At 37.5% G+C, this 12,013-nt stretch overlaps 1 protein-coding gene across 1 annotated transcript in view; it reads right to left on the bottom strand.

Moving 5' to 3' along the window:
* Nucleotides 1–12,013, bottom strand: part of FGD5 (FYVE, RhoGEF and PH domain containing 5) — a 177,424-nt gene that overhangs the window by 47,276 nt on the left and 118,135 nt on the right. The window contains exons 6-7 of the mRNA XM_081318088.1: nt 6,827–6,978; nt 5,754–5,910 (exon numbers count right to left, since the gene is read on the bottom strand). Coding sequence (XP_081174214.1) covers nt 5,754–5,910; nt 6,827–6,978 — 309 coding nt within the window. The remainder of the gene's footprint in view (nt 1–5,753; nt 5,911–6,826; nt 6,979–12,013) is intronic.

The following is a 12,013-nucleotide window of genomic DNA, read 5'->3' as shown; positions in this document are numbered from 1 at the left end:
CTTTGTGGAATCAGCTCCCCAGGAGCTCCGGATAGCCCCAGACCTTCGGTCCTTTCGTCGTGACCTTAAGACATATCTTTTCCAACAGGCCGACCTGGACTGATGATAATGGGGTTTTAAATGTTTTTAATGGTTTTAGTGGGACTTCGACATAATTTAATTCTTTTTTAATATTTGTATTTATTGTATTTTATTGTTGTTAGCCGTCCTGGAGTCCTTCGGGAGATAGGGCAGCATACAAGTCTCATTATAAATAAATAAATAAATAAATCTCTGTCTTTTGCCCTCCTTGTATTTTTCGGTATTTATAATGCTGGGGCAGAAAGTGTGGGAAGCTGTTGTGGGAGAGAAATTAGATGGTTAATGAATAGGAAAAAATGTATTAAAAGTCCTAACACCTGATGATGTTACCTAGTTGGGTAATGAAAAGTCTGCAAGAAAACAATCTCCAAGAACCCCACAAAGTAAGCTCATCCAACGGTTTCCTCTTCTTCCCCCTTCTTCTCTTACTTCCTCCTATGTCTAAATTTACACCATAACTTCTCCAAGGGGTAGGAAGTCTTGTCATCAATACAATGATGGTAAGCCAAAGGGATGGGTCTCTACAGGTATAACTAACCTGGTTTTTAGGATGAAAACTGCTGTCAGTACCATCTTAAACAACTACCGGTATATTCTTGATTTTTAACTATATCACAAGGGGAACAAATGTATTTTTTTTAATCATAATGCACAGGAAAGCAATTCATAAAGCTTGATCAGAAAATACATTGCTCCCTCACAATGACTCGTTTTCAACTTAGATCAGAATCAATTTTAGAACTGCTTTTCTTCCTTCTCTCTTCCTCAATTGCTATAATCCTTTTTAATTTACTCATATTGGGATACCATTCTGCCTGAGAAGATCATGAGAAATCCAGTGGTGTGATTCAAATATGTGAACAACCGGTTCTCTGTATGGATGCCGCTTCCGTGTGGAAGTCCATTCCGGGCCTGGGCAACAAAAAATTAGCTACCCATTCTGCCCAAGTGGTGTGAACTAGCTGAATCCCACCACCAGAGAAATCTCTTTTTCTCGATCCCTATGCTTCTCTCACACATACATTACTTGAACCTTCCAAGCTCAAAGTTATGGCTAAAATAAAAATTCCATTAACTCCAAGCGAAGGGCAGCATATAAGGCTAAGACAAAAACATTAGTGTCACAACCCTTGTCTCTTATTTAATAGAGACCACAATGTTCCCATGAAATATATTTTTAGCCTGCTTCCTGGGTTCTTTCAGGGGAGATGACGAAGAGCACATAATAAAAACCACTGATATTTACACATAAAAGCATCTTCAGAAGTGCTGCACAATATCAGCAAAGTCAGTCAAGGCTGTGCATTCCTCCTAAAGAAGCTAAGCTTAAAAAAGACCAAAACTCTTTTGGAGAATGGATCAGGTACTAACTTCTGAGATACTTTTCAGGTATGCAAATTTATTTATTTATTTTATTTATTTTATTATATTTATATACCGCCCTTTCCCTGAGGACTCAGGGCGGTTTACAGGGAATTAAAAAACCAGCAATACAAAAGTTAAAATCAATTTAAAAGAGATTAAACTAACCCTGTGCAATTAAAACCCCGATTAAAATAAGTTAAATGGTTAGAACTGGATAAGCAAGTGCTGGAAATATAGTCAAAATCCAGGTTCATTTTATTATACGTGGTGGACTTGCAAATATACGAAAGCATACTGGATAAACCTAACAATTACAACGCAAAAAATATTTAAGATATTAATGAAACCTGAAGCTGTTCTTTTAGGTATGAAGGACAAGCCAATTGAAAAACAGTTTGGGGTGCTATTCTTTCACCTGCGAGGACTGTACTTGCCAAAAACTGGAAAGAAAAAGAGATGCCGACTGTTGAAGAATGGATTTCGAAATTGATTGAATTGGCAGATGGCAAAATTAACTACTTTGATTACAGATAATGGTCTAGACAGCTTTATAAGAGACTGGAAATCATTTGTGGACTTTCTACATGCTAAATATAATAACAGATGGTTAACAGATGCATTTGAAGATTAGTGTAATGTTCGGCTCAACCTGTTGACCGCTTTTTTTCTTTCTTCATATATTTAACGTTGAGCTAAACGTTACACCAATCTTCAAATCCCTCTTTTTTTTGTACACTACTTTTTTTCTTTTTTTGTTGTTGTTAGGGTGGACTGTATGCTTTTGTTTCATTGTGTTTTTTATTACTGTTTTGTATTTTATTTTCTATGATAAAACAATTTTTTTTTGTAAAAAAAAGCACTCGATAAGCAAGAACTTAATGAGTGCTTCTCAAAACTATGGCAACCTAAGGATGTGTACAATCCCAGAGTGGTACAAATTGTGTGTGCAGAACAAGATTGAACATGAGGGAAATGCTCTGGATACATAAATTAAATAGTGATGGAGGCAGATTTGAGAACATCTTACCACAGTGCTTTGGAGTGCTGGGACAGCTGGGGAGGGGAGAGGGATGATGGCAAAGTATTGTGACACCTTAGCTATGAGAAAATATAAAATTTAAATTGGTTGCTAGGACAAAGCAGGAGTTTCTACCAATAAGAATGCACCCATTCTACAGTTTCAAAGGAATTTGAGGAAATGCTGCTGAAACAGTATTTCTGGGGCAGCAAGAAACTCATGAACTGCAAAAACCTATGGCATTGTGGAGCCACGGGGACACAACATTGCTCTGCCTATTACTATGATGAGCATTGGAAGTGCCTTAAGAGGTATGTTTAAGGAATTCAAGATAGCCTTTTCACATAAATAATACAGAATTCATAAACCTAGACCCAGCGCCTGCTAAATCCATCACTCATACATCCTGACTGAGAGCAGGGTTCCAGTTCTGATGTATGTGCAGAAAATATCTTCTTGTCAAGGGGCATTAAGGAACAGTTACAATTTTCTCTGACATTAAGGAAGCAGAGTAAAGATAAAGGTTTCTCTGTCCAATTGTGTCCGATTCTAGGGTGTGGCGCTCATCTCTGTTTCTTCACCGAGGGAGCCAGTATTGTCCGAAGACATTTTCTGTGGTCATGTAGCCAGCACGACTATATGCCAAAGGTGCATGGAATGCTTCCCACTGAAGTGGTACCTATTAATCTACTTGCATTTTGCATACCTTCAAACTGTTAGGTGGGCAGGAACAGGAGCTCACCCCATTGTGCGGCCCTTGGGTCTTGAGCCCGGGCTGTCAGCTTTCTAGCTGACAAGCTCAGCATCTTTAACTCCTGAGCCATCACAGCCCTAATTAAGGAATTAATTAAGGAAACAATTTACATATAGATGCCAAAACATCAGAGACACATATGTTTTAGTGAGCATTTGCTTATAACTTTTCTTTTTCTTGGGCCAGGAAAAAAATTGATAAAAATTTTGCCTTAACTCTATGGCAGCAAGAAGATGTAGTCCACAAGGTAATATAATTCTAGATAATTCAAATTATTGCAAATTAGATATCTGCATTTGCACCGGGGATTCCATAGAATTTTCAGACAGCTAAATATATTCAACAAGTGTTGATAAGTGGTTATTTTAATGAATTATTATTACCAATATTTCTTATATGCTGTAGAGGGAGACATATTCCATATTTCAAGCAGCTGATAGCCAACGCAACACTGAAAATACAGTAGCCAATTTATTCTCATAACCTTTTTTGTCCACTAAGTAAATGTTGCCACTTCTCTCTTCTTTACAAATAAAAAACTGATATATATTCAAACTAAAATTAAACATACATTTGCACAGTTAAAAGTCACACCAGCCATCCAGCAAGAAGCAGAAAGGGCAACTGAAGGATGCACCATTTTTTTTCTAAAATAGGATTGGAGTTAATTCACAAGTGAAACTATTCAACAAGTGAGATGAAGCTTATGCAGGCAGGTGGTCATTCATGGGTATTTTGAATTTATTTCAGGATGGTCCTGATAGGTCCTAGGGATGTGGTGGCTCAGTGGGTTAGGACGCTGAGCTTGTCGATCAGAAGGTCGGCAGTTTGGCGGGTTGAATCCCGAGTGCCGTGTAACAGAGTGAGCACCTGCTACTCGTCCCAGCTTCTGCCAACCTAGCAGTTCAAAAGCACATAAAAATGCAAGTAGAAAAATAGGGACCACTATGGTGGGAAGGTAACAGCGTTCCGCGCGCCTTTGGTGTCTAGTCATGCTGGCCACATGACCACGGAGACATCCTTGGACAAGCGCTGGCCCTTTGGCTTTGAAACGGAGATGAGCACCGGCCCCTAGAGTTGGAAACGACTAGCACGCATGTGCGGGGGAACCTTTACCTTTACCTTACCTGATAGGTCCTAAACCTTGCCTATAGTTTCTGCTTCAGAAAACACCAGGAAAAAGAGAAGGCAAGAATTATGAACTAAATTGCATGAAAAAATTGTAAAATGTCGATCTGAAGTAGAAGGTATGGGGTACATGAATATGACAGCAAAACATTTTGAATTGGACCTAGACATGAGAGACAAGTGTTCAGATCAGTACTCTGATGTAAACTGAGCATCCACAATTTAGCATTCTGTTACTCATGGAAATAAATTTATTTATTTATTTATTTATTTGTTTTATATACCGCCCTTCTCCCGGAGGACTCAGGGTGGTGTACAGAGCAATAAAGTAAGAATACAATAAGGCAATAAAGTGAGAAAATTTTAAAACCCAAATCCATCAGGCCAGGCCGGCTTGTTGGAATAGATAAGTTTTTAGATCACGCCGGAAGGAGCGAAGGTCGGGGGCCATCCGGATTTCAGCTGGTAAGCAGTTCCAAAGGGTTGGCGCACCCACCGAGAATGCTCTCCCCCTGGGGGTCACCAGCCGACATTCTCTGACCGGTGGCACCCTGAGGAGGCCCTCTCTGTGGGAGCGCACAGGACGGAGGGATGTTGACGTTGGCAGTAGGTGTTCCCGTAGGTAATCCGGACCCATGCCATGTAGGGCTTTGTATGTCATCACTAGCACCTTGAATTTCACCCGGAAGGCAACTGGAAGCCAGTGCAGCTCACGGAGCAGAGGTGTAATATGGGAGTATCGGGAGACCCCCAAAAGCACTCGTGCAGCTGCACTCTGCACCAGTTAAATAAGATGTAAATCTTTTTGCATGGTTTTATACATTAATATTTTTGCATTAATACTTTTCCAATGGAGGAAAAAGAGAAGCAGAAACATATGATGCACATAGCAAAAAGTTGGGAGATGATGAAGACATAAAATGGGAACAAATACCCCTGACCAGTCAAAGTTATAGGAATAAAAATAAATATTTTAGAGGGCATAAGGAAATCAAAGGACAAGAAACACACTGAGATCTACTGTATATATATCATTTACAACAGATGGAGAAACCAGGGAGTAAATAACTATTGAATTACAATTCTTGCCATTTCCTTCTCCATATTTGCCCCTGCATGTGAGAATGAAAAATCACTCCTCCTCCTCCTCCTCCTCCTCGTCCTCCTCCTTATCCCTCTCCCCCCCTCTCCCCCCTCTCCCCCCCATAGCCTCAATATGTATTTGTACTCTTCCTAGTTTACTTTCTTCTTAAAGCCATTCTTGAATTGAATTATCGCTAATATCAACTTCCATGCTCCAAACTCTTAGTTATTTTAGAGGGAAGAAGGGCAAGAACAAGACAAGAGAGATAATAGTAGAACTACAATAATAAATCAACATGACATACAAACACGAAGAGACTTTACCTCAAACTCTTTAATGATAGTATCCAGCTGGGAGGATTTAAGGCGAACATCATCCAGCAAAGCCAAATTTCTATCAAACTGCATGATGTAAGTTGTGTGGTGATTAAATCCTGATTCTCTGGAGAGGAAAATATCAGCCACTTTCTGATGTTCTTCCCTAAAACCATTGAGAATAAAGGAAAAAAGGAATACAAAATTCTCCATACTTAATTTAGCTAGATAATCTTTTTCATCAGGACTTTTAAATGACATTAACCAGAAATTGAACTCATAAAGATTGGCTTTTGTTTCAATAGTAAATCCACATATCTTGTAATGCTCCAGTTTGATAAAGTCCCAGTTGGTTCTGATTCCTGCTAGGCAGTGCAGTAAGGAATGGTCAAATAGTTGGTAAGCCATAAGATATGACTGGTAATTTGTGTTTCTTTATAAATGCAACAAAGTTAACAAGCAAAGTAGTTAAAAAGCTTTTATATTCACCTTAATTTTTTTCTGATTTAGTGTGATTCTTGCTCATAGGCATAGAAGGGATCTATATACTTCCTTAAGTTGGAATCCTAACTTTCTAACAAAATGAAACAGTAGCTGAATGACAGAGAAAAATTACCTAGGATTTACTGAAGATGAAACTACTTTGTTTTAATAGCTAAATGCATAATTCCTGATCAGGATTGGTTCTGTGTAATGCACGTTTTTTCTATCAGGCCTTATATATCAATCAATTTTTATTACAGTCACAGACCAACATTACAAGTAAAAACATTAAAAACAATATTAATAATAAAAGATAAAAATAAAAGACAAAATAATATTAGGATTGGTGATGGATTATCAGTGGACAGTTAAAGTCTGCCTAATTTTGCATACAGCATAACAGAATTTGCCCACATTCAGAGAAACTACTTATTACTGATAACAAGCATTATGTAAAGGTTTTATATTTTAGGATAAAGTAAACTGTATCACACTTATATTTGATTCTCTGAAGAGAAGGTGTTTTCTGAAGCTTTCTAACCCCTTGAGTAGGAATACTGCCTTAAGTGTCATTCAAAGTCCCATCTAATTATATTTACCAGTTAAGAACTTTTTCTTCCAGTTCTCCTAGTATTTCTTGGTGTAGATTATAGATTTCTGGGATTTCTTTCAGCCCTTCCTTGAGCTTTGTTTCCTCATGATCACTGTCATATTCATCTCCCAGCACTTTTAAGACAGCTTCATAGAAATTCTGTAAACATACAATTTACAATATCTGCTTTAAGTGTTAACAACTTTTGTCCATATCTTGGTCAGGATGCGTTTTAGTTAATGCTATTACCATCTGTCTTACTAGCTCACTTTTACTTAGCAAGTCAAGGGTGATTTGATGTAATAATAAACTTTTGATGTGTGAATTTTCTCTCACAACCTCAAATTAATACCTTTTGAATTTGAGAGAGCAAAATGCATTCTTCATAGCAGAAGTACATTCGTGAAAGTGTTTCTTACATGAAACTTGGCGATTTAGATAAATGGAGCAGGTCAGAAAATGATCATTTCTTGGTTTCAATCATTTCTCACTATATCATCACTAAAGAAAAGCATTTTGCTAAAATCTTTTTTTCTATAATTGCACTAACATTATCAGTTGCTGAAGCATGAACTACATAAACAGGAGATTTACAAGTATCATAAAATTAGGTTAAATTTTCAATATTTTATTAATTAGTTTCAGTAACCAAATGTACTACATCATTTTAAAAACTACCAATCTTGTTAAAATCCAAGTAATGTATCATTAACAAATCAATAGTCAACCCATTATAAATCATAAAGTGAGATTATGAATTACAATCATTTCTGTTCAAGCAGTATAGATTTTATGCTAACAGATAACATAAAATCGGATGTAGTACAAACCTATTTATTAATCAAATTTATATAGCTTCCCTTCTCATGAGAAGTTAGAGTTGCAGTTCAAAACTGGTTACCAAGTTGAGTTAAAATCTGAGTCACATTTTCTTTTAAAACATCAGACTATTTTAGATATAAATACCCCCACATCTTAATTAGTTTTTTTCAGGATTAAGAATTAAGAGTACTTTTCCATGGGAAGTCTAAAGTGTCCTTGCAGCAATTAGCCAAGTTTAATATATTTTTTTGGAAATGATTAACAGAAAAATATTTAAAAATAACAAAAAAATAGCAAGTTGAAAAGGAAATTCAACATTTGCTTCCTTCTATTATGAATAATTTTTTGAAACTGTTGAGTTTTGCCACCCAATATGGAAGAATAATCAAACTTGATCACTGCATTTCCAACAATTTTTAGAAAATGATGTTTCCATTTTAGAGTAATATGCCAATAGTAAAACATCTTTTACCAGTTTTCTCTAAGTACAATATTTGGTGTGAATTTAATATTCCTTTTCCCTTGCATTCCTATTATTGTATCTAAATTCTGCATCTTTTTGACCATCCTTTTGATAATTTATTTAGGGTTTCACAAATAAGGCCAGTAAATGCTCCAAATTTTGTGCAATGAGCTTTTCAAATTGTCCCATCAAATACAGTCACATCTCTTTGTTCTGGCAGTTCTTTTAAAACTATACTCAAAGTCTCAGAAGATTTTACCTTTCTCTTTTTTCCCCAATTCAATTCAATTTATTTGTTTGCGGTCACAGACCAAAATACAAGTACAACAAAAGAAAAACATAGAAAAAGTAAAATCATAGACAATTGGACACCAGAAGCCTTGGCTGAGGGGAATTACAACGTTCTCCTCTAATAGTTACAGCTCTTAAAAAAAATGTAGAGACCTGAGAAGTGATGTATGAGGAGCCATCCCCTAAACAATATAGGACCAAATTACTAGCATTGGGACCAGAAGGGTCTATTTTAAGGAGAGACAGTAGTTTAGCTCTGCCTGTGTTATACATAGGGCAGTATAAAAAGACATGCTCCACAGTTTCAACCTCAACCTTTCTCTTATTAATTGAGAAATCTTGTTTCACCATTGAATAAATTTCTTTCTGCTTTCCATAAAAAATAAATAATAAAAAGGCAAATGGTGATAAGCCTGGACAAAGTCTTTTACTGCACTTATTCCAAACATTTGGGACAAACATTTATCCCAAACATTTATTGTTGCATAATCTCCTTTAATGCAAGTCCTGTTCCCCTACTTGAAGAAATCCAACCACATGGCGATTGTAGTCCATTTTATAATCCAAGCCAGACAGCTAGCTTAATAATATTTAAATTCTAGGACTGCTGGACTGCCTTGTTCTTTTTAATCCTCTAGCACCTGGTATTTATTCCTCAGAGCTGTTGCACAGCGATGGTTCATAAAAAGAGCTTATTTTTATTTTTTTATTTTAATTCCATTTATATCCCGCCCTTCTCCGAAGACTCAGGGCGGCTTTACAAACTTAGCAGTAGCCTTCATTCTATGTATATGCCTGCTTATTAGGGCTTTCACACACACCCCCAAGCAGCATTATTACAAAGTCAGCTTAATTGCCCCCAACAATCTGGGTCCTCATTTTACCTACCTCGGAAGGATGGAAGGCTGAGTCAACCTTGAGCCTGGTGGGATGCGAACCTGCACTAATTGCAGGCAGCTGGTGTTACTTAAGGAGGCATCAGCCCACTGCTCCACCAAGGCTCTTGCCCGGAGTGTAGGCCATCAAGAGTGGGAATGCTCTTGACAGGCAAGAAGCTTCACACAACATATTTGTGGTGCTCAGTGCTCAACATGACACACTCTGACAGATCCAGGACCTCCTCCCACCCCTTTATGTTCGCTGGCTTGGTCAGCCTTAGGTGCTTGATTGCTAAGCTCCTGCTAGACTGATGTACATCTAGAGCCTCCAGAGCGATTCTCTCCAGGTCTTCCTGGCAGAAAAGTTAGGAACAGTGTCTTCTACTCAGGCTCTCCCAAGCCCAAGATGACCACAACATTTCCTTTCTTGTAGATCAAAGAGATGAAAACTTTTTGGCAATGTGAAGAAAGTTTTATATACATATACATATACAGATACATACTTTTATTAAAACTTTTAATTACAATAGTCAAAAAAATAATACAAACTAAAACAGAAAAGAAAAATAAGTGTAAAAGAAAAAAAGAAATAAAGAGAAAGAGAGAGAGAGGAAACTCCCACAAGGAAACAACTTCCAACAATACTTATTTTGAGGGGTCCTTGGTGCTCTCTGAGCTTGGTTGTTTTCTTGCAGACATTTCATTACCCAAACTACCATTAGGTAACATCATCAGTGCTAGTGAGGAGTGGGGTTTGCTCACATCTTATATTCAGGTAAATGAGGGCAGATATGATATTGTTGCCATTACGGAAATTTGGTGAGATGAAACCCACAAATGGAACACACAGCTAGAGGGATTTAAATTATTTAAATGAAACAGACCAAACAAAAGAGGAGGTGGAGTTGTTCTCCATATAAGAAATAACTACACCTCTACAGAAATAGAGCACAACAATGATGAAAACTGTCTTGAATGCATTTGGGTCAATATAAAAGGCGGGGGGGGGGAATGACATTGCCATAGGTGTAGACTATAGGCCACACAACCAAACAGAGGAAATAGATGAACTTTTTGCTAGTCAACTAACTAAGGTATGTAGGAAACACATCACAATAGTAATAGGGGGACCTTAATTACCCTGACATCAACTGGGAGACAAACTCTGCACTAAGTGGAAGATCAAACAGATTCCTGACAAACCTAGCAGATAACTTTGTCTCCCAAAAAGTAGAGAAGGGAACTAGGGGATCAGCCATATTGGACCTAATTCTCACTAACAGAGATGAAATGATAGAAGGTGTTGAAGCCACAAGTACCTTGGGGGGAGGGAATGATCATGCAATATTGGACTTCAACATTATGCAAGCACAAGCAATAGAACACAGTAAAATGACTATAAATGAACTAATTTCAATAAACTTAGAGAGAGCTTGGGAAGGATTCCATGGATGAGAATTCTCAAGGGGAAAAATCAAGAATCTTGGGAAATTTTGAAAAGTAAGATTATAAAAGTCAAGTCTAGCACAATAACAATGAAGAAGAAAAATAACAGCTCTCAAAAGAAACCAGCATGGCTACATAAAGAACTCTCTGATAAATTGAAAGATAAAAAGGACAAGTATAAAAAGTGAAAAGAGGGGCACATAATTAAGGCAGAATATCAGCAAATAGCCCAAGCCTGCAAAGATGAAATGAAGCTAAGGCTCAAAATGAACTAAGGCTTGCTACAAAAGTAAAAAAATACCAAAAAAGCTTCTTTCAACATATAAAAAACAAGAAGAAAGTTAAATGATTGGCCCATTAGTGGGAGAAAGTGGAAAGAAGGTGACAAGCAACAGGGAGAAGGCAGAACTACTTAACTACTTAAGTAGTTAACTACTTAACTTGTTTTTTGCATCCGTCTTTACACAAAGAGAAAAAACAGTCCAACCTATCAGAAACAGTACCGTAAAAAACAGATTAGAAACACAAGTTAAGATAGGCAAGAAAATGATAAGTGAGCACCTGTCCATCCTAGAAGAGTTCAAATCACCAGGACCAGATGGATTACACCCCAAAGTTCTCAAGGAACTGGCAGACGTGATCTCAGAACCACTGAACTATATTTTTCAAAGATCCTGGAGCACTGGGGAACTATCAGAAGACTGGAAAAGAGCTGATGTAGTTCACATCTTCAAAAAAGAGGAAACAAATGGATCCAGGAAACTACAGACCTATCAGCCTGACCTCAATATCTGGGAAGATTCTGGAAAAGATAATCAAGCAAAAAATCAGTGAACACCTAGAGGCAAACAAAGTCATTACGAAAAGCCAGCATGGGTTTGTCAAAAACAGATCATGCCAGATCAGGGACAAAATTAATGGACCAGAGGAATGCTGTGGATATAATTTACTTGGACTTCAGTAAGGCATTTGACAAAGTAGACCACAACCTACTACTTGATAAGATAGAAAAAAAGTGGGTTAGACAGCATCACCACCAGATGGATTCGTAGCTGGCTGACCGGCTGTACTCAGCGTGTAGTCCTCAGCGTGTATCTACATGGGGGGAAGTGTGTAATGGGGTGCCCCAGGGCTTTGTTCTGGGCCCAGTGCTCTTGAACATCTTCATCAATGATTTGGATGAGGGGATAGATAGGGAATCTTGACATACTGGAACATTGGGCATACTATCTAACAAAATGAAATTCAATGGTGAAAAAAGTAAGGTTCTACATTTAGGCAAGAAAAACCAAAG

Source organism: Vipera berus, assembly GCF_964194415.1.
Source record: "Vipera berus genome assembly, chromosome: 2".
NCBI lineage: Eukaryota > Metazoa > Chordata > Lepidosauria > Squamata > Viperidae > Vipera > Vipera berus.
The sequence above is the reverse complement of the archived record's forward strand: the minus strand, read 5'-3'. Positions and strand labels throughout refer to the sequence as shown.